Raw genomic sequence first — 22,729 nt, 5'->3', positions numbered from 1 at the left:
CAAAAATGTAAATATTTACAAAATAAGACCCAAATTGTTATTTTTAGTTAAACATCAAGCAAATCATTCTGCAAAGAAACTGCATTTTTTTTTCCGTAATGAGTTCTTGTAGATTTTTGTCTTGGTTTCATTTTTTTTGTGATGTCATACATTTTCCATACTGTTATCGCACGATCCATAATTATATAGGCAAAGGTGTTACTAATGTGATATTTTCACCCAGACAGCTCTTCCTGGAGCTCCTTGTTTCTGCGGACCTCAGCAGCATGCCGCTCCTGCGAAAAAGAGTATAATGTTCATCAGCCTCATCAATTATTTCTTATTCTAATAACCTTCAACCATCATAATGCATCATTAGAGGAAGATGATGTGAGGAACAGTTCAACATAAGAAAAAGCACTGACATTCTTTATTCCTGTGTGCATCTGAAATAAAATTCTGGTCTGTGTTCACAAAAGTCATTGTGGTCAATATGTTGCCAATATATACAGTAACACACAACCCTTTAAAAGTTACTTCTCCCACCACAAATCACTGCAACACTTTGAGCATCCAAGGAGCGCCATCATATGGAGGACAGCAGTGGATTCAATTAAAGTACTGGCAAACTCCATCAGGAAAATGGCCAGACTAGGTGGGCCAAATGGTTCTTATCTACCCTCAAATTATATATGTTTCTATGTTAAATAAGCACATTGTGTATGTTGAAGGTACAGATTCCTATGTAAAATAATGAAAACAATCCTGAATAATTGCCCTTGTTTTGCATCAGAAAAGTTAAATGACCATCTTGGTTGTTTTTCACCCAGCTTGCACCACTAGACAAATGTTTTTTTGCTATTCTATATATATGAGATTATATACATGTTAATACCTTTTCTTGAAGACGTTCCATGAGGGAAGCTAAATAAGCTTCACGATTTTCTTTGATCTGTTCCATTTTCATTATGAGTTTTTCCTCTGCCATTTTGCTGAAGTTATTGTTTTCCTCCAGGGCCTTTTGGAGAACTTCTCTCTCATGCTCTCTCTTTTCTGCCAGTTGCTTCAGGATTTGGGCTTCCTGACTCTGGAATAAACGACGAAAAATGACAATTGCATTAAATAATCTGGTTATGTGCATACAATTTGCATGTTTCAAGTATAAAGAATACCAATTTGACAAAAACAGACAATTGCGCAAGGTGCAACTATTCTATGGACCCACAACATGGAATAGCATATTGCCCAACCCAGCAAAAGGTTGCTTCCTCTTTAGACGATATTTGAGGATTTAAAGTGAGTTTGCAACTTGTATAACTCCTATGATCCTAGAGCTTACAGTCTTCATACAGTCTGCACAACTGCTAGTCATTGGGTCCCTGAAGCAGTCCTTTCTTCATGGGACCCTTACCTCCAACAACTGATAGCTAGTCACATCTTCGCATATAGTTTTGCCCCAATTAGCTACCACACAGATTAGGAGTCACTGGCATATGTCCTCCATACTTGAGACTGTATACTTGAGACTGTATACTTGAGACTGCATATTTGAGACTCTTTATTTGAGACTGTTTTAGTCTCGGAGACTTAGGTAAAAATTATATTGAGATAGTAATTTTGCACTTTTCACCAGTAACTCTATTCATATATTAATGACTATTAACCATTGTCTATATCATTTATGAATGAGGCAAATTTCACATGATTAAAGGGGGTATTTCTCGGAAGGACTACATTTTTAGACTAAGAATAACAAAGCATCAATGCTTCCAGTTATAACATGAATGATGTTTGACACCGATACAATATTTTGTATTTAAAGAAAAATTATTATTTAAACTGTGTTTTTTATCCAGAAATTTAGGTATTGACACTGAAACTGCTGTAGAATCTGTAATGGCCTCTTAATCATGTCCGTGTGGTTTTTATATTGTTAAACCATCAGTGAAAAGAATAATGAATTGCAGATCTGTTAAGTTTAATTTGCTGAGCATTCAAGGGAATATCTCATTTAAACACATAAATTAAGACACGTACATCTGTCTGCAATAACTGGAAATTCCCGACATGTAAATACTCTTTTCCCTGTTTTTAGGAGAAGCAGATGTACAACAACTGTATTAAGGGAACCATGCATGGTATATTTTAGATGCAGAACTATCCATGCTTGAGAGGTGATGGGGTACCAAACCCATTAGGAAAGTTTTGATGAAAGTATACCAAAAAAGTTGGAATTTCTGGAAATACATGGTTAAACATTTTACTTTTGACAGACAATACTTAAATATTACTACATAGAGAATATTTTAGCAAATACCTACTTACTGAGACTATCATTGGGAAATTGGATGATTGACATCCCCAGTGGGCTGGTTGTGGAGATCAGAATCATCCCTGGGGACCTTGTTTACTAAGATGGTTAAAAAGTACACAACAGAAGCTACCACCATCAAAAAGTTATTGCTTCTGCAGTGCTATATGAATTTATGTCATTATAATGACTAAAAGATATAAAATTAATATGTCATACTAACCACCAGGTTGTTTTGTATGTTATCAAGCAAGCGAATTTAGGAGTGGGGAACCAGTACCATAAGTCATTGAGATACCCACCTTTCTGATGATAATCTTAATGACTTAAATATGAAAACCCTAAGCATTTCCCAGGGATCTTGAGGGACTTTTTTAAAGGGGAATTCACAAAGGGAGAACAAGCATTTTACTATATATATATATATATATATATATATATATATATATATATATATATCTATATTGGCCATTAGTTTATATGCATGTTGGTGGACATTAATTTTTTAAAAATAGCAATTGAGGTTAATTTATATGACTGCAAGACTATAAGATCAGAAATTTGTCAATTTCAGGGAAGACATATAAAATACCTTTCGCCTCTCCTCTGCAGCCTCCAACTTTGCTTGGATATCTTCTAAAGACACATCCTTCTTCTTAGGAGAAGCCAAAGTGCGAGGAGCTTCTGAGACTGGAGATGGTGGCTTCAAGATCAACTCAAAAGCCTGTCCAGATGCGCGCTTGTTGATCTGTTTGACTTCCATATCTGAAATTAAAACAGCATATAGCATGACATATTTAATCATTGAGTTGTCTGTCAGACAAAGCACCAGCTATGTTTTCAAAAGAAAATAAATGTTGCCTGGTTTACAAAAATATCAATGGTAACCTTGGCAGCGAACTTTAGTAGACACAAGGATCTAGAAAAAATAAATCTAGGCCTTACCCAGAGCAGCACCCCAGCCTCTGCCCATTACTTACCTCTACTGCTTCAATCATGGAGGCTCTGCAATCAGCCCAAGGAGCAAATATTATTTCCAGGAAAAAGCCAGCAAATTTGGGCTTTGAAAAAGTTTATAATAGGTCCCAAGTATTTACTACTAAATCTGTTTAGTACCTAGTTTCAGTGGTCCAGCGAAAATTTCTAAACAAGGTAGAGTAGGATACCTGGAAAATTACATGGGCTGGCTGCTTGAAGCTCCCACTCTCCTAACACGTTACGGGAGGTAGAAAAAGGCGAGGCTGTAAGCGACAGGGCTTGTCATACTTAGGGTGAACTAGCCACATTAACCATTTATAGTGGTGCAAAGCAGGCAGAGGAGGAGTAGTTGGTAGGCAGCCCGGGGTGCGTGTGGAAAGAACATGTGTGGGGTGTGGGTCTGACCAGATGCAGATATTAAACACAATGACTTGAAGCCCTACGAAAATTTTTTCCAGGAGAAGCCAACAAGACCTTGGGCAGCAGGTCTGGGAGGTAGCAGCGCTCTGCCACATTAGTGGCGCAGATTGCCATTTTGGGCAATCAGCTTACCCTGCACATTTCTGCTCAATAGGCAGATTGAAGAGATCACAGATTTCCCTTGACACTGGCCCTTTATACTACAAAGTTGTGGCCTAGGGCAGTATCCTTCATGTAAATACCACTGGCTGGTGTTTGATGTACACATTTTTACATTTTAAAATGAAACCCAGGGCCCCAGGGGCTTTTTCAGAGATGCATTTTCTACAGCATATTCCCAAAGTAAAAAAAAAATAAAAAAAATACCCTAAAAATATCAAAGGGGTTTTGCAGTCAAAAACTTTTATTTCTTTTTTTTCCCCCCTATTAATAAGTCTAGTGCTTTTTCATCTCACATCTGAGCGATTCTCCATTTGCAGACAAGGTTTGAGCTTCAGGGCTTTCATTATAAAACAGAATTTAAATGAGGTAGTTTAATTTAAATCCAGACAGGTGAACTTGGTACTGGTGAAGACAGTGAAGACTGTAACACGAAGGCATCAAAAATATATCTCATCTTTCCATTTAACGCTCCATGGATATGTGTCAGGATACAATGTCAGGGAGCCTGTGCAACATTGCACCTCTCTGGTGCTCATAGGGTTAAATGGGGCAAACAAGGCATCACAGGGGACGGAGATTCAGTCATTTTCTTATTCCCACTAGTATAGTGGAAGGAAACTGGTATTGTTACTTACCATCATATGTATACGCACTGACGTTCCGAGGTTCAGAATGGAAGCAAGAGCAGATCAGTGAGAGCATAGAAAGCTCCTTCATTTTTTCTTTATAGGCTGAAAAAAACCCAATAAAGCATTAGCTACCCTGTTTTACAAAGAACTAAAGAACATACATGAATTTTTTTGGTCCATTGAAAAAAAAATTTTTGGTAAGAAATTGTTAGTGTTTTGTAGCATTTCGTATTGTAACATATTGGCATCTTACAGAGGAAACAGTTATGGACATAGTTTCTCCATAACTCCAGTAAAAACATCTATTTCAGAAAGAAATACTATACGTGATTATTTATACTACTATTTCAACAAAGAGCTTCCACTTTCACATTACCAGAAGTTTTGCACAAGAAGAAACTCAGAATCACCGTGGCTTTTATCCCTTTCACACATTGCACATATTTTTGTGCACACTCTGCACAAATCCATCAAACACACAATATTTTCAAGTCTTCAAGCAGGGCCCTTTCTATTAATATCTTGTTTTGTCTCTATTGTATACATTTAGTATTTTAAAAACCTACCAGCAAACTTGCAACACTTGCCAGCTTTGGCAAATATACTCAGAACAACCTTGGCTCTATTGTCCCTCTACCTCAACAGCGTCTTTGTATGATACCATGATGGAAATTAAAATGAGTTATCATGTAATACACACTTTTCCTCCCATAAATGTATGTATATATTATAATATAATATATAATATAATGATAAATATAATATTTCCAAAAAATCCCTATATTTCCATGCAGAACCTCATTTAAACAATTCTAGATTTGATTATTTTTTGTTATTCTGTTTTTAATTTAGATTTTCCAGGTCTTCATATGGCCAAAAGGCATTGCCAAGGAATTTCATGTAGATTTCCCATGATGCCTCAGTGTCCTTTCTGGACAGCAGACATTGCCTCCATTGTTTAGCATACATATAAATCCCCAGCTTTACAAATTGCTCAGCAGCAAAATGAAAAAAAATGATTCAGTGGAAGCTCTTACATCTACAACAGAAACATAACTTACATAATTCTTTTGACTGATAATTAAATAAAAAGAAAAAAGAACATTATGGTGTACGTCGGTGTAACATTTAGGATTGGGAGTGACAGGGTCCCTTTAAAATCCCACAAAGAGTGAGAGAATTTGCAGGATTCGGCCAAGTACTTATCACAGTTTGAGAGAACACATACCGTTATCCATATGGTAAAAGAAATGAAGGTTAGCTGGAGATGACCCACAGTAAAATATTGCCTAGAGTCATTGGATAATAAAACTGTAAAACTGCCAAAGTGATACCGTGCCTTCTGTTGATACACATTGATTTTAGCAGCCAATGGAACCAATATATTAAGTGCTATACTAAATTATTCTTGTAATGTATGGTTTGGTGTGTAAAAAAACATTGTCTCCTTTTGGCACCATAAGGTTGAAATCAGTTCATTTTCCCTTGGGCTGATCCTTATTCTCCAAACAGGGCCAGTGCCCTCGGTGGAGTCATGTAACACGTTATGTGCATTAGTGCGGCAGCTTGCACCATGTGTGAGCTGCTCCTAAGAACGCAAGGTGAATGTGTTAGTGTGAGTGTATGTTTGTGTGTGTATGGTAGTTTTTGTGTGTATGTGTATTAGTGTTTGTTAGTTATGGCAGGGGAGTTGCTTGACGTTGCATGCCCCCTAGGCCAGAAGGTGCCAGGCCTCCTATGTGCCCTACAGTGCTTCAATCATCATATACGAAGCTGATTAGAATTGGGTAAAGTTTCCATCTCCCGTGATGATGACATTTTGCAGTTTTGCACCTCAATACTAAAACACTATATAACCCCCTACCCTCCAAACTAATGGGAGGTGTGAACAGAAAGAGTATGCAAAATCAGGGTATATTTCCCTCTAATTCTGGACAAAAATGTTATAGGCTGTGCTGGCCATAGACAACTTTGCTCAGAACGGGCTGTGCATGTTGTGTACCAATTTCTCATAAAATTACTATACATTTTCAATCCCTATTTGTCTCAGTAAAGCACCTGTAAGTTCCTAAGTATTATAAAAATAAGAGGTTTTCAGAAAAGGTACAATACCAGAAAACTGTCTCTGGGTTTACAATTACATTGGAGGTCTCACGGAGCTTATGAAGATTTTCCGGCTTAGTCAAGATCTGTATTCCCAGTGCTCTGCAATGGTATTTTCTTTAAAGGTTTTCATGTTTTTTTACCAGCTGTCAAAGCCATCCAAAACAACATACATTGCTTGTTCGATTAAATCAGATATTTGCAACCAGATTGCGTAGCACTTGGCGCGGGGCGAATGCTGCTACATAAGGGGTGCCAGATAGCCTGGAACCTTTCAACCTTGTCCTGTATTGCAGCCATGTTCTTTTCCATATTAAAGATGTGCCAGCAATGGCCTGGGAAGTTGCCGCACAGACTCTGTAAATTTGATGGTTTGCTCTTGAGAGGCCAGACTGCTTTACGATCAAGGAAATCAGAGCTACCCATATTCTTGGAGCTATCATGATCTTTGGAGTTGTAGAGAGTTGCAACACCTGTGCCCAGAGTTGGCGTATCACGCCGCACCCCCACCAGGCATGGACATGGGTCTTGGTTTTACCGCATCTGTGAAATCGAGTGTAGTGGAGAGCGGAAGACACCGCTTCAGTCCAATGAAACTAAAGTCTCATAAATAGAGCTTGTTTTCATACTTCATACTCGTAAAATTAAATTAAGAAAGTCAAATATATCCTTAAAGCAAAATTTCTTCCTAAATCCTACATTTTACAGTTCCACGCAGCAAACAAACCTGAATTGTGATGTTTATGCAATAAAACATGCAATTTAGTGGTATTAAGCCTCCTCCCAATGTGTATACCATGAAGAAAACAATCATAATGTCTTTTTTCAGCATCTGCATATATATATATCTATATATATATATATAACCGTGATTCTGTTCTGTTTGAGCTACCTCTCAACAAAATATTATTCTTGTTGCCGTTGATTAGCTATCTACACCGCCTACTCGAGTTATAGATGCGTAATTATCTAAGAAGCCTTTTTTAGGGCACCCACGCTGAGCACAAGCTGTGCATGCAGTCCCGAGGGTTAACCCAGATATGTCACTTGCAAAGCTTCATGATTTAAAAGATGATAGGAATAAAACCCGCATGGCACTGCAATTTATCATTATTTCTGCAATGTGCTCTTGGTGATACAACATGAATTTGATTATCAAACCCGATCAGCCTGCAAGGTACAGACGTAATGCAACAGCGATCCATTTGCCCCTGGCTTACCCTTCATAATGAACTCACTGCCAGACAAATATATTAAGTTAAATGGAGCTGATCCATTTATCAAATGAAACTTGAGACTAAATTGTTTCACAAGTAAGTTAGTATAGAGCTTTAGTCTAGCATATAAAAGCAAAGAAATAATATACCGATATGTGCAGTGATAATAAATCATTGCTATACTAATACATTTAATGGCTCTAACATATGCGCAAATAGAATGATATGTATCAAAGCTATATACACTTATATACCACTGTCATTACATACTAACAATGGTTAGAGACACTCCTAGACCTAATTATACACAATTAAATGAACCATGATTGTACACTAACAGACACAATACAAGCTGACAACATTATTCACAAATATAGGATTAGAACTATTACATACAAAAGCCATAACAAGGACTTTTGGTGTCTGTGGCAGTGACAGAGGTCCATGTTGGCATTGGGGTACTGCCACCGAGGGGCTTAAGCATGCACCTCACCTTGTGGCTCTTGCCCTATTTAAATTACAGCCCTGTAAAATGCCAACAATGCCATATATCATCATAACACCTGAGTGTTTCAAATTCTACTCTGAAAACATTTATGGTTTCCAACCAAAAGGTCAGAAGGGATTGAGTCTCACGGTTTTAAGTTAAAGGATAAAGGAATAACAAAAATGCAATTAAACTTTATATTATGTTTGTGTAATATTTTGGACACCTGATTACTACACCTATATGAGCTTGTTGGACATCCCATTCCAAAACCATGGGTATTACTATGGAGTTGGACCGCCCCTTATGGGTACAACAGCATCCACTGTTTCTATGGGAATTTGTGCCCATTCTTCTAAAAGAACACTTGTAAGGTCAGGCACTGATGAAGGATGATGAGAAGTCCTTGCTCACAATTGCCATTCCAATTCATCCCAAAGGTATTTAATGGGGTTGAGGTCGGGGCTCATTGCGGTCACTCAAGTTCCTCTACACCAAACTCATCAAATCCTGTCTTTGCATAGGAACACAGCCATGCTCTGAGCTCTTCAGTACGACCCATCCCACTGCCAATCCTTTTCTATGGAGATGTCCGTCATTTTCTACACCTGTTAGCAATTGGTATGGCTCAAGCCCAAAACTCAATAATTAGCAGAGGTGCCCCCATACTTTTGCTCACATAGTGTACTTATGATTTCATATTCTGAAATAGAGGTCATTGTTACAGAATTGAGAAATGTATCCAAATGTCACTTAGTTTTGTTGTAAGCTGAATTCCACAAATAATCTGCCCCAGGATCATGATGACTAAATGTTCAATATAATTAAGGTAAGGAATCCATGTTCTAAAATGATTGCGCCAATTGTAAGCTTGCGAGCAGGGCTCTCTCCACCTAATGCATCTTAGTCTGTCAATTCTCGTCTTGTCAGACCCCTTGAATACATGTATTGTATAAAGTGCTGCGTAAATTGTTGGCGCTATATAAATAAAAGATAATAATAATAATTGTTCATTTAAAATTAATCCATATGTTAAATTGATGGCACAAATAGTTGTTTTTTAAACATTCACATTCTTCTTCTCCTTCCCTGGATGTCTTTGTGTATGTAATTTTATAATGCAATTAACATATACAATTGTTAAGCATCCTTTAAATGTCAGAAGGCTGTGATATGTGGTGTTCATTGCCCTAGTATTTAAAACAAATAGTATGTAATTAGAGTGCAATAATACTAGTTTAGAAATCATGTGTTAATAATCTGTTTGGTCTTCTATACTATAATTCTAACAACCTACAAAGGTGAGGAGAAAATAAGAAAATTAAGATCTGCCGTGTGTCTACACCCTAGTGATTTGATGACATCGCAAAAAGGGATTCTGGTGCAGAGTGAAACATAAAAACATAGAATTTTACGGCAGATAGGAACCATTAGCCCAATCTAGTCGGCCTATTTTTTCCTGATCAGTACTTGGTCTTGTCTGAGACTCAGAATAGCTTGATGCCCATCCCATGCATATTTAAACCCCCTCGCTGTATCATTAGCCCCTACAGCTACTGACGGGAAGCTGTTATATTTATCTACCATCCCCAGCAGAATGGTTCTATTGTCATAGCAACGAGCAGACTGGTGGCTCTACTGATAAGACCACTTATACACTTAGACCTCCTTTTGTTTGAATTACCCATACTACTCCCTTAGATTGTATGGCACGAGGCCCTCGTAAACCCGCCATTCCTGTCAGGAATTATAGTAAAAGTACCATAAGGCTAGATGGCAGCTCCCGAGGAGGGTTCTTATCTCCTAATGTGTCTGTATTTATCAGTGGATATTTGTTATATTTGTGTTAACTGCCTATTTGTACAGAGCTGCGTAATTTGTTGGCGCGTAATAAATAAAAGATAATAATAAACCTATTAGTAAGGACTGTAAGCAAGAACCATGTATATAAGACTATAAGAAAAAAAAATATATATATTTTACATAAATGTGATAAATAGTAAGTAGCCAATAGTCCAAGAGTTATGGCCGTTAGCCAATAGAAGAAAATTAGGTATTTTGTATGCATTTTCTGAATTTCACACTGACTACACTCGGGCCTAGTACTATTAAGATGAGCTCCCTGTCAAACTATCGCTAGAGATTTATTTAAGAAAGTTAAAGCTATAATAAAAGCTCAAAATTTTATCACATTGATAAAAATGGCTAATTTTGTTTATGTGGAACACAAACATAAGCCCAAACTATACCTTCTATCTATTAGTTATGTCGCTATCATATCTATTATCTATATACCTATTGGATGAAGGTGATGATGCAACTGTGGTGACATAATATGCATTCAACAATCAAACCTTCAATACATAAATATTTTAGGATCAAGAATATATTTCACGTGGATTTCATCTACACCGGCACTTCATAGGCTTAATTATAAATGCCAAAGCAATGTATGAAAATAACTGGCGTGCTGGGGTAAAATAACATGTAAAATTCTAAATGTAATTCATAACATTTGTTGATTATGTAATATGTTGGTATGTATATCTGGATGCTGATAAATGTTTTAGGCCATGCAGATACTAAACAACAGAGATCAGCAGCCTAGACTTTTTCAAATAGGGTTACTAGATATGGCGTATTAAGGTAATTTTAAGGGATAGTAAAATGATGTGTGCTGTCCTTTAAAGTGCTCCTTTCATTAGCTAATTCAGAGGATCAATAATTGTCGCTGACTCTTTGGTGACTAGCATGGTCATTTAGTGAAGCTTCAGAAACCTGTAGTGCATTATTTTATTATCACTAGATGGAAGAGTGTTATCGCCATCACACTACCAACCACCATTATCCACCCAGATGTAGCCCTGGCTCTCATCCATCTTTTCATACTGCTCCTCCCATCATGATGAAGCTGTTACTTAATGACTTATTGGAAGGCAAAGCCAAGAAAAGCTTAAGTGCCATAGTTGCCTATGCCTGACAAAGCAAATCTAACCTGTGCAAGACTAAGCCTTGACTTAAATTGAACTAATGATGTGGTTCACACTAATACCAGTTTTTTTCAGAACCAAAATGTTTTATATATATATAATCAATCTATTCACTGATATTCCGTGGCACTACCTGGAAACAAATTATTATACCAAAAAAAATTTGAAGCTTTGGCATTATGCTTTTCCAACTTATTGATATATTATCCTTTCACTGGTCTATCTACTCTGTCTTTTCCCCTGCATACGCCTTTGTTCTTTAATCTATCTGAATTTGAATATTCAGTATGATTTCACTTGAAATTATTTGCTATTGGAACTTGAATGTTCATAACTGTGATGATCTAGATGAGGTAGAATTGGGCAGAAAAAAGCGTTATTTCATAATGCGCAGCTACCATCCCGAATGCAATCAGCTGGCTACCCGTTGTTGATAAATGCCATTGTAAATGCAGCACTAGTACATGTGGTATGAAAAGTGTAAAATGAGAGTGAATTCAGTTTTATAAATTGTCTACTGTTTTAAATAAGGGTGGTTTATAATACATAAATAATAATACCAATAATTTAATTCTCTGCAGTAGAATCTCAGTTATAGTGTTCTGATTCTGATGAGCTAAACCGATCTTGTAACGCTGAGTTGGGTGTGTCCTATAGCTTTGTTTCAGATTTCATAATATTGCTAGAGGTTCCATAAGTGACTTAAATGTGTGCATTTACATCTCGCGTAGAGCCGTTCTGCATGATCATGCTGGTTATGGCAGCAGGAAACTTACTGTGCTAGAAGGGTAGTGTGCTTTAGGTCGACATGCCTTCCTATTAACCCATGTGTGCTTATTATGGTCATTTTTAATATACCTAAATTAAGTTGAAATGTTAAATTGCCAGTTCAAGTGAAATGTCCAACAATTTTGATTAAACTTGTATACATGTACTTATATTCTATAATTTAAATTATGAATATTTTATAAGTATATGACTTATATGAGTATACATATATGTTTAAAATATAATCTATACATTTTGAGTATTGATTATGCTTCCTCTTTTTTTTTTTTTATAATTACAAATTCAGCAGTTGACCAATAAAAGTAGCTTTTAAGATACAATACAGCCAGTAGAAAGATGTTGGTTTGTTGATTATTGTCCTAATAGTTGGTATTCTACCCAAATGATAAATAAATATAAAGTGTAGGAGAAATCGTTCAAAAAAATTGGTACAGCTCTATTCTTCAGTGTAGGTTAACACTTGAAATATTAGGATTTTGATACAATCCTTCGGGTTTCAAGGTTTTGTATGGTCTTTAGTGCAACAACTGACCCTGTAGTTAGTCCTAAAATTCCCAAGTGGTACTTTTACATCCATTAAACGTTATGTTTCTCTTCTGGCCACTAGGCGGCAGTAGTTTGCCCAGGTCTTCTCTGTTGGTGCTGATGAAGACCACTCTGTAATACTCCCAAGAGCAAAAAAATAAATTTCTTGTAAAATCCATGGCACCAATGGCTGAAAAGGAGCATCCTAACCCTATTTGTAAATGATGCATGTCTTTAGCTACTAAGAATTATTCTTTTATATGGAGCAACTGGGAAAAAAGGCATTAGATCTTGTATACAAATGGTGACTACATTTTGATAAGTCATATAAAAAAAGTTTCTTTCAAAGAATAGTCATACTAATGACAATTTAAACAAGGAATCAGATAAATAAAATATTTCCATAATATATTATTATATCATTTTATATACTAAAATATGTATTTGTTATGTATACAAATATATTTAGGCTATAAAAACAGATCAATATTGTATCAGTATACACTAATGGGCAATAGCATTGATAGCATTGATTTTAAGTGCCCCTTTGATACATCTTGATCAATTAATGATTGACTGTATGGAAACCTATTGACAGAATTACACAGCATGACAATTTATAAGTGTGGCCTTCATACAGACTACAAATTATCAATACTGATTACCAGATTGCTGCAGTAGGGAGGGGATGGTATGTTTAACACTGCAGGGCTGGCCAGTCTCCCATAGCTCCAGTTTCCTTTAATTTACATTAAGAGCTGTCATTATGACCTCTGACCATCACTGGTTACCACCAGTTCTCTGAGGTTACCAGTGAGATAAAAGAAATCACTGGCTCTTGCCTGGGAGGTAAGATATCCCCCCTAACCCACATAAAGGTTCCTGACAATGCTCACAGTAATTCAGAGTATAAAGGCTGGATATAATGCAGGTTAAAAATCACAATTTATTTCATAAAATAAATCATCCAATAGGTTGCATTGGAATAAATTAGATGAAAAAAACAGTGATACATCTTTTTTATCTCGTTATGGAACCTGGGCCAGAATATCTCTTCTTAAATCTCATTTTTTCTTTTGTAATCTAATCAAGGACTGCTTTTGGATTAGGATATTTATCACTTGAAGCATACAATAGTAAAGCAATAAATGTTGCTTCCATGCCATTAGTTGAATATTGACTATTTTTAAACTAAATATTTTGATTTCCTATGTGTTTCCTATTTTATTTACAAATAAGTATGTTACAAATACATAGCTCTATTGAAATATACAAAAAAAAAGCCTCAAGCACAGAGCATCATATTTAGTAATTCTGGTTGTCAGCAAGATGCTTAATAATTATTCAGATTTTTTTTTAGTATTTGGATAAACCACAAATCAACTTAAAATAATGGGTATATTGATCAATGGGTATATTGATCTTAACAAATGTAACTAAAAAGCACATTTGTATTTATTTTATTTTTTTAAAAAAAACTAAAATTAGGGAAAAATTTATCAAAAAGCATTGTACTTTGGTGTTATAGAGAAATGCCTGATAGCAGAGGGGAGAAAGGCTCCCCACTGAGCTGCCTGTGATCTAGACAGGAGGCAGATGGGTGGGGTCTGCCTGCATTGTGCTTTAGTGTTTGCCATATAGAAGTGAGGGGACCATACATCCTTTGTATATTTCTCTCATCCATCCCTACACTCTAAAATACACACTATAATTACAAGGAATAAAAGCACATTGACGTTTATATTAGTGTATTAATGAAAGAAACTGAAGCATCCATTGTTTTGCAATTCTATAGATGTGTATATAGGTATCTATGTGCATCAATGCATTGGGCGTGTCCAGCACACAATTCTTACCAATTCGAGCTTTTATACAATGTTTCAGAAATGCATCTACTGTTTAAATATAACAGATTGCGTTTATATTACAAATCAGTGCCTCTTCCTTTGATTTCAGATGCAATAATGTAATTCTATTCAATTCTGACCACCCATTTACTATACTAAATAATGATATATATATATATATATATATATATATATATATATATATATACACACTGAAAGTATGTCTGACAAACATACACCAAGGTAATATAATTGGGGATTTTTAAAATGATGCTGAATGCTGTTGCATTGTTGAAACACTCCCTTTTTACAAATTTCATGCTGTAAATCCATTGCATGAAACAGAAGAAGCCAATTTAGCCCAAAATGTATAATATAGAGGCTCTTACCTATTGCTGTTTTAGCCATGATGGGGATATATGCAGATGCTGAGAGGCTGTGAATGCAAAAGGTCCAACTACAGCAGTGGAGAGGGAGACTAAATAAGGCACTGAGTCAGCAGTGTGGGGCTGTGCACAAGAAAGACCAAGAGGCAGGAGCCCATGAATAATTAGCAGCCCTGGGTTGAAGCAGATTGGCTCCAGCAGTCCCCTGATATGACTCACTTGGAGCTTCAATCTCCAAGCATTAAATATTGATCTACCAATAGGGTTTGGAGATAAAATGCAATGATACAGCTTGACTTAGTTATCTTCTTTAGAAATAAAACCACCCCCCTTTTTAAGTGGTACAGTCCACATACAATGCATTGCAAAAAAGAATGTTGAAAATGAAATAGGATGTTACTTTTTTTGTACAATTTACCAAAATGCCAGTGCTGATATTGTACAATTCTGGTATGAATAATGAATTACAGTAATATGTTTTAGATCATCTATTTACTGTATATAATAAAATAGCCATATATGAGTAGATTCTAGTATTGTGCCAGCTCTTTCCCCAGGTTCTTTACACAGATATATGTATTATTTCGTAGACGCGCCTTCTTCAGTCTCACAAATGACCTTTAAATTCAGCAGAGCTGTCCTTGGTGCTGATGGCTGATTCTGGGTTTGCAGATCTGCACTGAAGCCCAGCCTCTTTACTCTGGCTACATTTTATTTAGCAAAATACATTAAAAAAGGGTATTTAAAAAAATATATGTATGATATAATAGTGAGCTGCCTTTAAAAGAATTATTCTAGAAAAAGGCAGCAATTAAAGTGGAATAGTGATAGGGGGCACCTTCTAGGACAATGCCTTCTCAGCGCAGCAATCACAGCCTTTGTCTGCTTTCACCCACTTCTAGTGGCTTCTTACAGATTTTCCATCATGCAGAGGATTTATAGTGAATTTAGAAGGATCATTCTATAAGGAGCATTAGATAATCCACATTTTTTTGGGATTGTAGACCTGTAGATCTTTTGTGTCCAAGAAGTTTCTATTAGAAATAGCAATTTTTGACATAAGGGTTAAACTAGTGTATCCATTAAATACATTGTTATTGTTAAAAATATTATTGCTGATAAAACATCATATTTTAATTATAACATTAAAGACTATGCTGGCTCTCTAGCTTGGCTTATTGTTTCAATCAGCAGGTCCCTGACCACACCCTGGATCCTGCTCTGTTATCAGTAATCATCCAGAATCCTGTTACATGGTGTGAATGTATATTTGATAGGTGTTCTGCACATCTATATAGTGCTCGTTATAGTAGATCGGTACAGATCATGCTTCCAGACTGTTTTCTTTTCTCTTCCCTTGTTCATTGTTCAGGGGATTAAAACAGTTATATGTTGAAAAGAAGGGAGGAGAACACTGGATCTCTTTGACTCCAATGCTTGAAGCTGTGAATTTGCATTATTCTCCATGCTCTGTGTGTTCTGCAGATAATAGCCAGAGCTAAAGGCTGCTTCCATCAGCAGAAGCTATGTTGGAGCTATTATGAGATTAATTTACAGTATAAAATCAATTTTTGGGGGATTAAAGATGAACATAATATAATAATATAGTATACATATATATATATATATATATTCATTCATACGTTGTATAATTTAAACCTAATTAGTATGTTTCTGACATTGTTACATACAGGTCATATGCTGGAATTTTTTTCCAGATTGTTGCACTTCTAGTTTCAGTGTACCTCCTTCTATGTATATACAATGGATTCAATTACTGTCAGTATAAAACTCATCAAGCTGTCAACAGCTACAGTGATTGTATATGTATATATATTAATATATTTTGTGTCTATGTGTGGAATATGTGTGCAGTTTGTGTTTTATTACTTATTGGGTTAATTGTTTTAGTTCTAGATGCATTACTAGAATACTGGCTTTTTAGTGCTAATTAATTACATTATCTCTTATCTCACTCTGCTTCTTGGGGATTATGGGTGGGAAGCAATTTGTCACTGGCCTATACTGCACATTTCACCATCTTGCCCCACACCCATCCCGGACCACTTGTACATTTGCTTTTGGATATTGATTTATGTAAATTATAGGGGATGTGGTAGCTTCAAATTACATGTTTCCTGTCCATACACACATTGCTGAAACATGCAGAGCCTGCCTTAGACCAAATATAGGAAAGAATGTTCTCTGGCACCCTGATTTTGTCTTTTTTTTACAATAATTACATTTTTGCTTCCTCTTGCTTTAAAAAGGTTGGTCTGGTTTATTATCAGGTGCATTTTATATTCTGTAAAAATGCTCTATTATCACATGAGCTTGTATATTATTATTGTTATATATTATTATTATTTATTGTTTTATATACCGCCATCGAATTCCGTAGCGCTGTACAATGGGTAGACAGGACATAAGTAGAATGTAACATAATTTGACTTAGAGAAACAACAGGTTAGGAGGGCCCTGCTCAAAGGATTTTACAATCTAGAGAGAGTTAGGGTGTATTACACAATAGGTAAATGGTAAAAGTGCCAATGTTAGGGATGGACTTATCACCAGGAATTGACAGAGCGCTTCTTACAATACATACATCCAAAGGATATAACAGAAATAGAACTGATAGAGTAAGACAAGCTGAATCATTAAGTAAAGAGGGTGCTGCTTGCAAGCTTACAATCTCGGTCTATATGGCATCCTTTTAAGAATATTTTCACTTCCTAATTCTGTGGTTCAACTCTCAAAAATGCGGGTCACATGATATTTTATTATGTGACCCCCTGTGGCAGATACTTAGCCATTTTTTACAAAGAGGTGAATAATTGTTTGGGGCAGAAATGGCATAGGTAAGCTGTTTAGGAGCAGAGGTGGCACATGCAGGCTGTTTAGGGGCAGAAGTGTCACAGGCAGGCTGTTTTAGGGGCAGAAGTGGTATAGGGAGGCTGTTTAAGGGGCAGAGGTGGTACAAGCAGGCTGTTTCATGACAGAGACAGCACAGGCAGGCTGTTTATGGGCAGATATGGCAGAGACAAGCTGATTTTGGACAAAGATGGCACAGACAAGCACTGACACACTGGGGGCACTGACGCACTGCCTGGTAGCAAAGATGGCACAGACATGTTGTTTGGGGAAACAGATGGCACAGACAAACTTTTTTGGGGGCAAAGGTGGCACAGACAAGCTGTGTGGAAGCAAAGGTGGTTCTGTGGGACATGTTGCTTGTGATGCTAGGTCGCCCTGGGGCAATTTTTGCACTGGGCCCTGTGGTTTCTATTTACACCCGTCGTGTGGTGTGTGGGTTAATGCGCTCGACCACACAAAAAATATATAGAGCTGGTGTCAAATATTTACAGGGCTGCTATTCATTCTGGCCCTGTGTGGACACTATTTTACGACATTTTACATTGCTGCATAATAATGGAAATTCCCGATAATTGCATGACATACATTTCAAATGTTAAACACTAAAAGCTAAAGGGGTGAGACACGAGTTACTGCCATCTATACGCGGAAATATCTTTTTTTAATTTTTGTTATTTGCTTCACTGTGCATTTTACAATTACTATGCCCTTTTCTCATCCTTCAATCCATTCCCAGTGCTTTCCCTTATTGAATCATCCATCGAGTTATTCTTCCTTTCCTGGCTATTAAGTCTGCAGATGATCTTCACCATGGCAATCATTATTTGGAATCTTTGTGGGTCAATGTGTTTGTAACATATGGGTTTTGTGTACACAATATCCTTGCATTAATGCCAACTTGCAGTCTTTTTCCTGCCAGTTTTGTCCTTGCTCCAATGTGACCTTTGTGGTGAAAGCCAGTGTGTGCTGCTATGACATGTGTCTAGGAGAACAGGTACTCCATGTGTACTGCAGTTTTATTTCAAATGTGTTCTACACTACAGGCTAACCTGTTAAAGAGTTCTCCCATATGACAGAACCTTAGGGTTACAATCAGACGATACTGCTTTTTATTTGTAGAGGCCAACCAAGCATTTGCCCCGTGTGTCAGTCTGGGCCAGTTCATAGTTATTTTCTTTGGTTTTGTTATGTAAAGAAAACTATAGAGTCACATTTATTTAAATTTGTGCTTTTGAATAAACCTACATAAAGTCAGTTTTAAAGTTAGGACCATTGTGGTATTTTAAACCTTCTAGTTGGCCAATATATTCATAGATTAAATGGCACAAACATCTCTGCATCAGAGATATTGTTTATGGCACAGGGATAAGAAATCTAACTTTAGATTTAGTTTTACCAAGTAATTCTTTCCTTTTAGACAGAAGACATGCCTTAAATATGTTATTCAATTTTTTTTGTATAACAACATTTGCTAAATATTAAGCAAGCAGAATGTATTGAAATTTGTATTTATAATCCTAAACCTCAATGAAATACTGCTTAGAAGACAAGTGAAGAAAATGCATCCATTTAAAAAAATGAAGGCATGGCTGCCAATTTAAGGGTGAAACTAAATACAAATCCAATCCATGTGTGGATTAAAGGTCTACTACAAATACATTAATAATTGTGGTTTAATAAGGTTTATGGGGCAATTACCTTTTTTCACATGGGTGATACAGGTTTTGACCAACTCTTTACCTTCAATAAAATAAATTATCATTTAAAAGCTGAATTTTTTGTGTACTCGTCTTGTTTTGCCTTAAATTAGTTTGATGGCTTGATCTGAAACATTTAAATGTGACAAATAAGCAAAAAAAGAAGAAATCAGGATTGGCCAAAACCCTTTTTTACAGCACTGTTTATTCTTCCCTTGTGGTATAGAGGACAATGTACGAATTCACAGTAAACATATATTGTTGATAAAATTAGGAGATAATGAAATTGTGCAGAAAAGCAAATTCACTTAAGATGTTTTCTCCAAAAGCAAGGAAGGAAATGCTTCTAAGCGGAAGTGTGTGTGTGGGGGGATGGATTGCGTTGTTCATGGGATCAATTAATGTTTCTTGTCTCCAACACTCTTTATCATGTTCTGCATCTATTCCCATTTCCAGCCCTTCTTCATTGTTTATTTCTGAAGACAAGCTGTACATGTGTATTGGTAGGAGCTGTGTCATGCAAGAAGATTAAGTATCTGCTTAAGGTCTAAATGAATCTATATAGTGTTCTCATCAGAAGATGATGAGGGAAGTATCCTTTGGACATTTGCTACTCAGCTAACATGATTATGATGCTTGCCATTAATCACCCACCGCAACAACCACCTATCAATTACAGCCTCCCATTCAAACCTAAAGGGGCAGATATGCAATAAAGTGGGCAATGGAGTTTTCCTCTCCCTGACTTTACATTATGGACACACTGCAATAAGCATAAGCTCTAAAAATAGCTTGATTGGCCTTATATAAAGCATAATTAAAGCAGTGAGATTACTTGATAGAAATCTGTTTTAACTATGCATTATATGTGCCAAAAGAAAGTGATGAAAACAAAACTGGTTTTCAGTGGGAAAAGGGATATTCAAGGAAAAACAGGAATTAATATAAATACTTCTCTTCTTACGTTGACCGGATACCCAGCTGCAACCCGTAAAAAACACTCTCCAGGTGTTTGAAAATTGCAAGAAAGACCACTAGGGGGCGCTCGAGTGTACCAGTAAAAAAAGAAAAATAAAACAAGAAAAACACTAATAGTGTAGTAGTATTTGTGAACTATATAATTTGATCGTTCACAAATACTACTACACTATTAGTGTTTTTCTTGTTTTATTTTTATTCTTTTACCGGTACACTCGAGCGCCCCCTAGTGGTCTTTCTTAACTATGCATTATGCAGGGTCAGCTCATCACTTACATAGACTTACATATACCGGTATTTGAATTTTCACCAGATTTTTTTTAACAAGTTTTAACAGATTTACTACTCGATCGTCAGAATTAGGTTTAGACTAGATCATTCTAATTCATTTGACTCAATTTTGACTTTGAAGAAGAATTATAGGTTTCGTCTAGAAACGACTCTTAGGCGAACATGTACGGGATTAGCAGCTGACTCAGTATAATGGAGCCCTGGGAAATCCTAAATGCTGTACCGGATGCTAGTAAAACCCATTCAGCCAATATTTTCTCCAATTTCAGCTACAGCAGCAATATTTTTTTATACGTATATTGAGAGAGCAGGGAGTTATACAGCAGATACAGATAGTTTATCTATATTAGACAATTGAGGTCTCTGCTTGTGAATGATTTTGTAAGAATGTTTTATTCTGGCGATCACTTCATTAAAAAGGTACGATGTTGCTACATAGCCCTAATTTTGTTGAATTTCAATCCATATGCTATTCACTAACCTCCTCATTTTGATAATTTGTATTTTATTGCACCATTAGCTCTTACTGATGCCACAAAATACTCATAAGCTCCTCCATTATGAAGGGAGTTGTACAGGGATTTTGAAACTTTGATAAAATGTATTTTTGTCACTAAAATATGTAGCACAATTTAATAAGAATACACGTTTGAGAGTTGGGCAAAAACATAAAATCCACTTTGCAGTTCCCTTAATATGTTCGGGTGCGAAGAATAACATTGTTAAAAAGAACACCCCATCAGCTTTCTGTGGAACTCACAGCCGACTTCTGGCAATCCAGGTGCTTTGGAAGACTGAGTTGCTGGCTGAGCAGTGTGGGATTGGTAGTTCATAATAACAGTATTGACTGTGGTTTACTATCCATAAGGATGACTTTGTCCTTACTTTAGTGTTTCACTTTATCCTTGTCATCTTGTGCCTGCGGTTATTACTCTATCAGTCAGCTTAGGGTGAGTCAGTGACTTGCCAGGGGAAATGTTCATCATTTAGTGTACGGATACGTAAGGTTTTACACAAGGAGTCTGTACAACAGCATGATGCCTCATTGTATCAGGGAGACTGTTTTATAGAATAGAAGTGTACATATCATTCCAGGATCTTATCGAATACTGCAACTGGCACTTTTACACGTATATACATTGTCCAACACATATTTAAGCCATTAATCAAAATTGAAAGAATAATAATAATATTAATAATATACTACAGCTGTTTTTCGTTAGCGAAATAATAATTGCTATTCTGGATGTCATAGAAGGGTAAAACATTTATTTAACAGTTCTCACTTCTCTTCAGGAATTCTAGGTAGCCATGTGCTATTCTATCTCTATATACACATTCTGCCCTCGTAAGAAAAAATCACATATTTGTTATTTCCTAAATTCTACAAAGGGTTTGCCATCTCTTGGAGTAACCAGATGGTTCCTTCATCCAGGGATTCCTATAGAAAATGTATATTGCAGAACTGTGTTAAAATCAATACTGCTCTGTGTTCCAGCTATAGAACCCATCTGGGCACCCAATTGTTGGAAGATCTCCTCTAAGTGTAAAATGTAGTGCCTGTATTTAGCATTATTCAAGTTATATGCAATGCATATTTTTTATTAAATAAGCAGTTCTACATGGCACACTTACCAATGCTAATGGATGAAATGGTTAGTGTTAAAGGTGCTTCTAAGTTTTGCTGTGCACATGACTCTTGCACTCTACTGAATGTACCAGTATTTTCTTACTCTTATTTTAAACTTACATGGCCCCAAAGTGATAGCATAGCAGAAGAAGCCAGGCGCCAGATAAAGTGGGGTACTTTGTAATTGAGTGAGTGTGTGAGGGAGAATGTTTGTGTTGGCATGGGTATGAGTAAAAACTAAAATGCTGATGTGATGGGGTGCTGATATATAGTAATGGGAGACTAGGGGACTATTTGGCTGTACTTGCCCCCTGGGCTAAAATGTGTAAACCCCCCTTGAACTAGATGTCCATCTGACAATGAACCTCCAGGAACCATGAGGAAAAAACAGTACATTTTACTTATTGTCTTTATTTCGAGCACACATCATCAATGA

At 36.3% G+C, this 22,729-nt stretch overlaps 1 protein-coding gene across 1 annotated transcript; it reads right to left on the bottom strand.

Moving 5' to 3' along the window:
* Positions 1-215: 215 nt before the first annotated feature.
* On the bottom strand, positions 216-4,579 carry LOC149305495 (stathmin-2-like). Its single transcript, XM_089477248.1, has 4 exons — positions 4,486-4,579; positions 2,883-3,055; positions 875-1,066; positions 216-275 (listed from the first exon to the last, which is right to left on the bottom strand). Exons 1-4 carry the CDS (start codon positions 4,565-4,567, stop codon positions 216-218), a joined length of 507 nt encoding a protein of 168 aa, XP_089333374.1. The 5' UTR covers positions 4,568-4,579.
* Positions 4,580-22,729: the final 18,150 nt, after the last annotated feature.

This window comes from Sceloporus occidentalis, unplaced genomic scaffold, assembly GCF_023333645.1.
Source record: "Sceloporus occidentalis isolate IW3139 unplaced genomic scaffold, rSceOcc1.0.p SCAF_11, whole genome shotgun sequence".
NCBI classification, from domain to species: Eukaryota; Metazoa; Chordata; class Lepidosauria; order Squamata; family Phrynosomatidae; genus Sceloporus; species Sceloporus occidentalis.
This window is presented reverse-complemented; position numbering and strand designations above follow the sequence as displayed.

Bases quoted from the DNA above. Each gene is read 5' to 3' on its own strand.
- LOC149305495 (XM_089477248.1), bottom strand. From the start codon at position 4,567: ATGAAGGAGCTTTCTATGCTCTCACTGATCTGCTCTTGCTTCCATTCT. The intron at 3,056-4,485 runs GTAAGTAACAAT...TTTTAATTTCAG, and splicing joins CAGTGCGTATACATATGATG to ATATGGAAGTCAAACAGATC. The intron at 276-874 runs GTATTAACATGT...TCTTTTTCGCAG, and splicing joins TGGAACGTCTTCAAGAAAAG to GAGCGGCATGCTGCTGAGGT.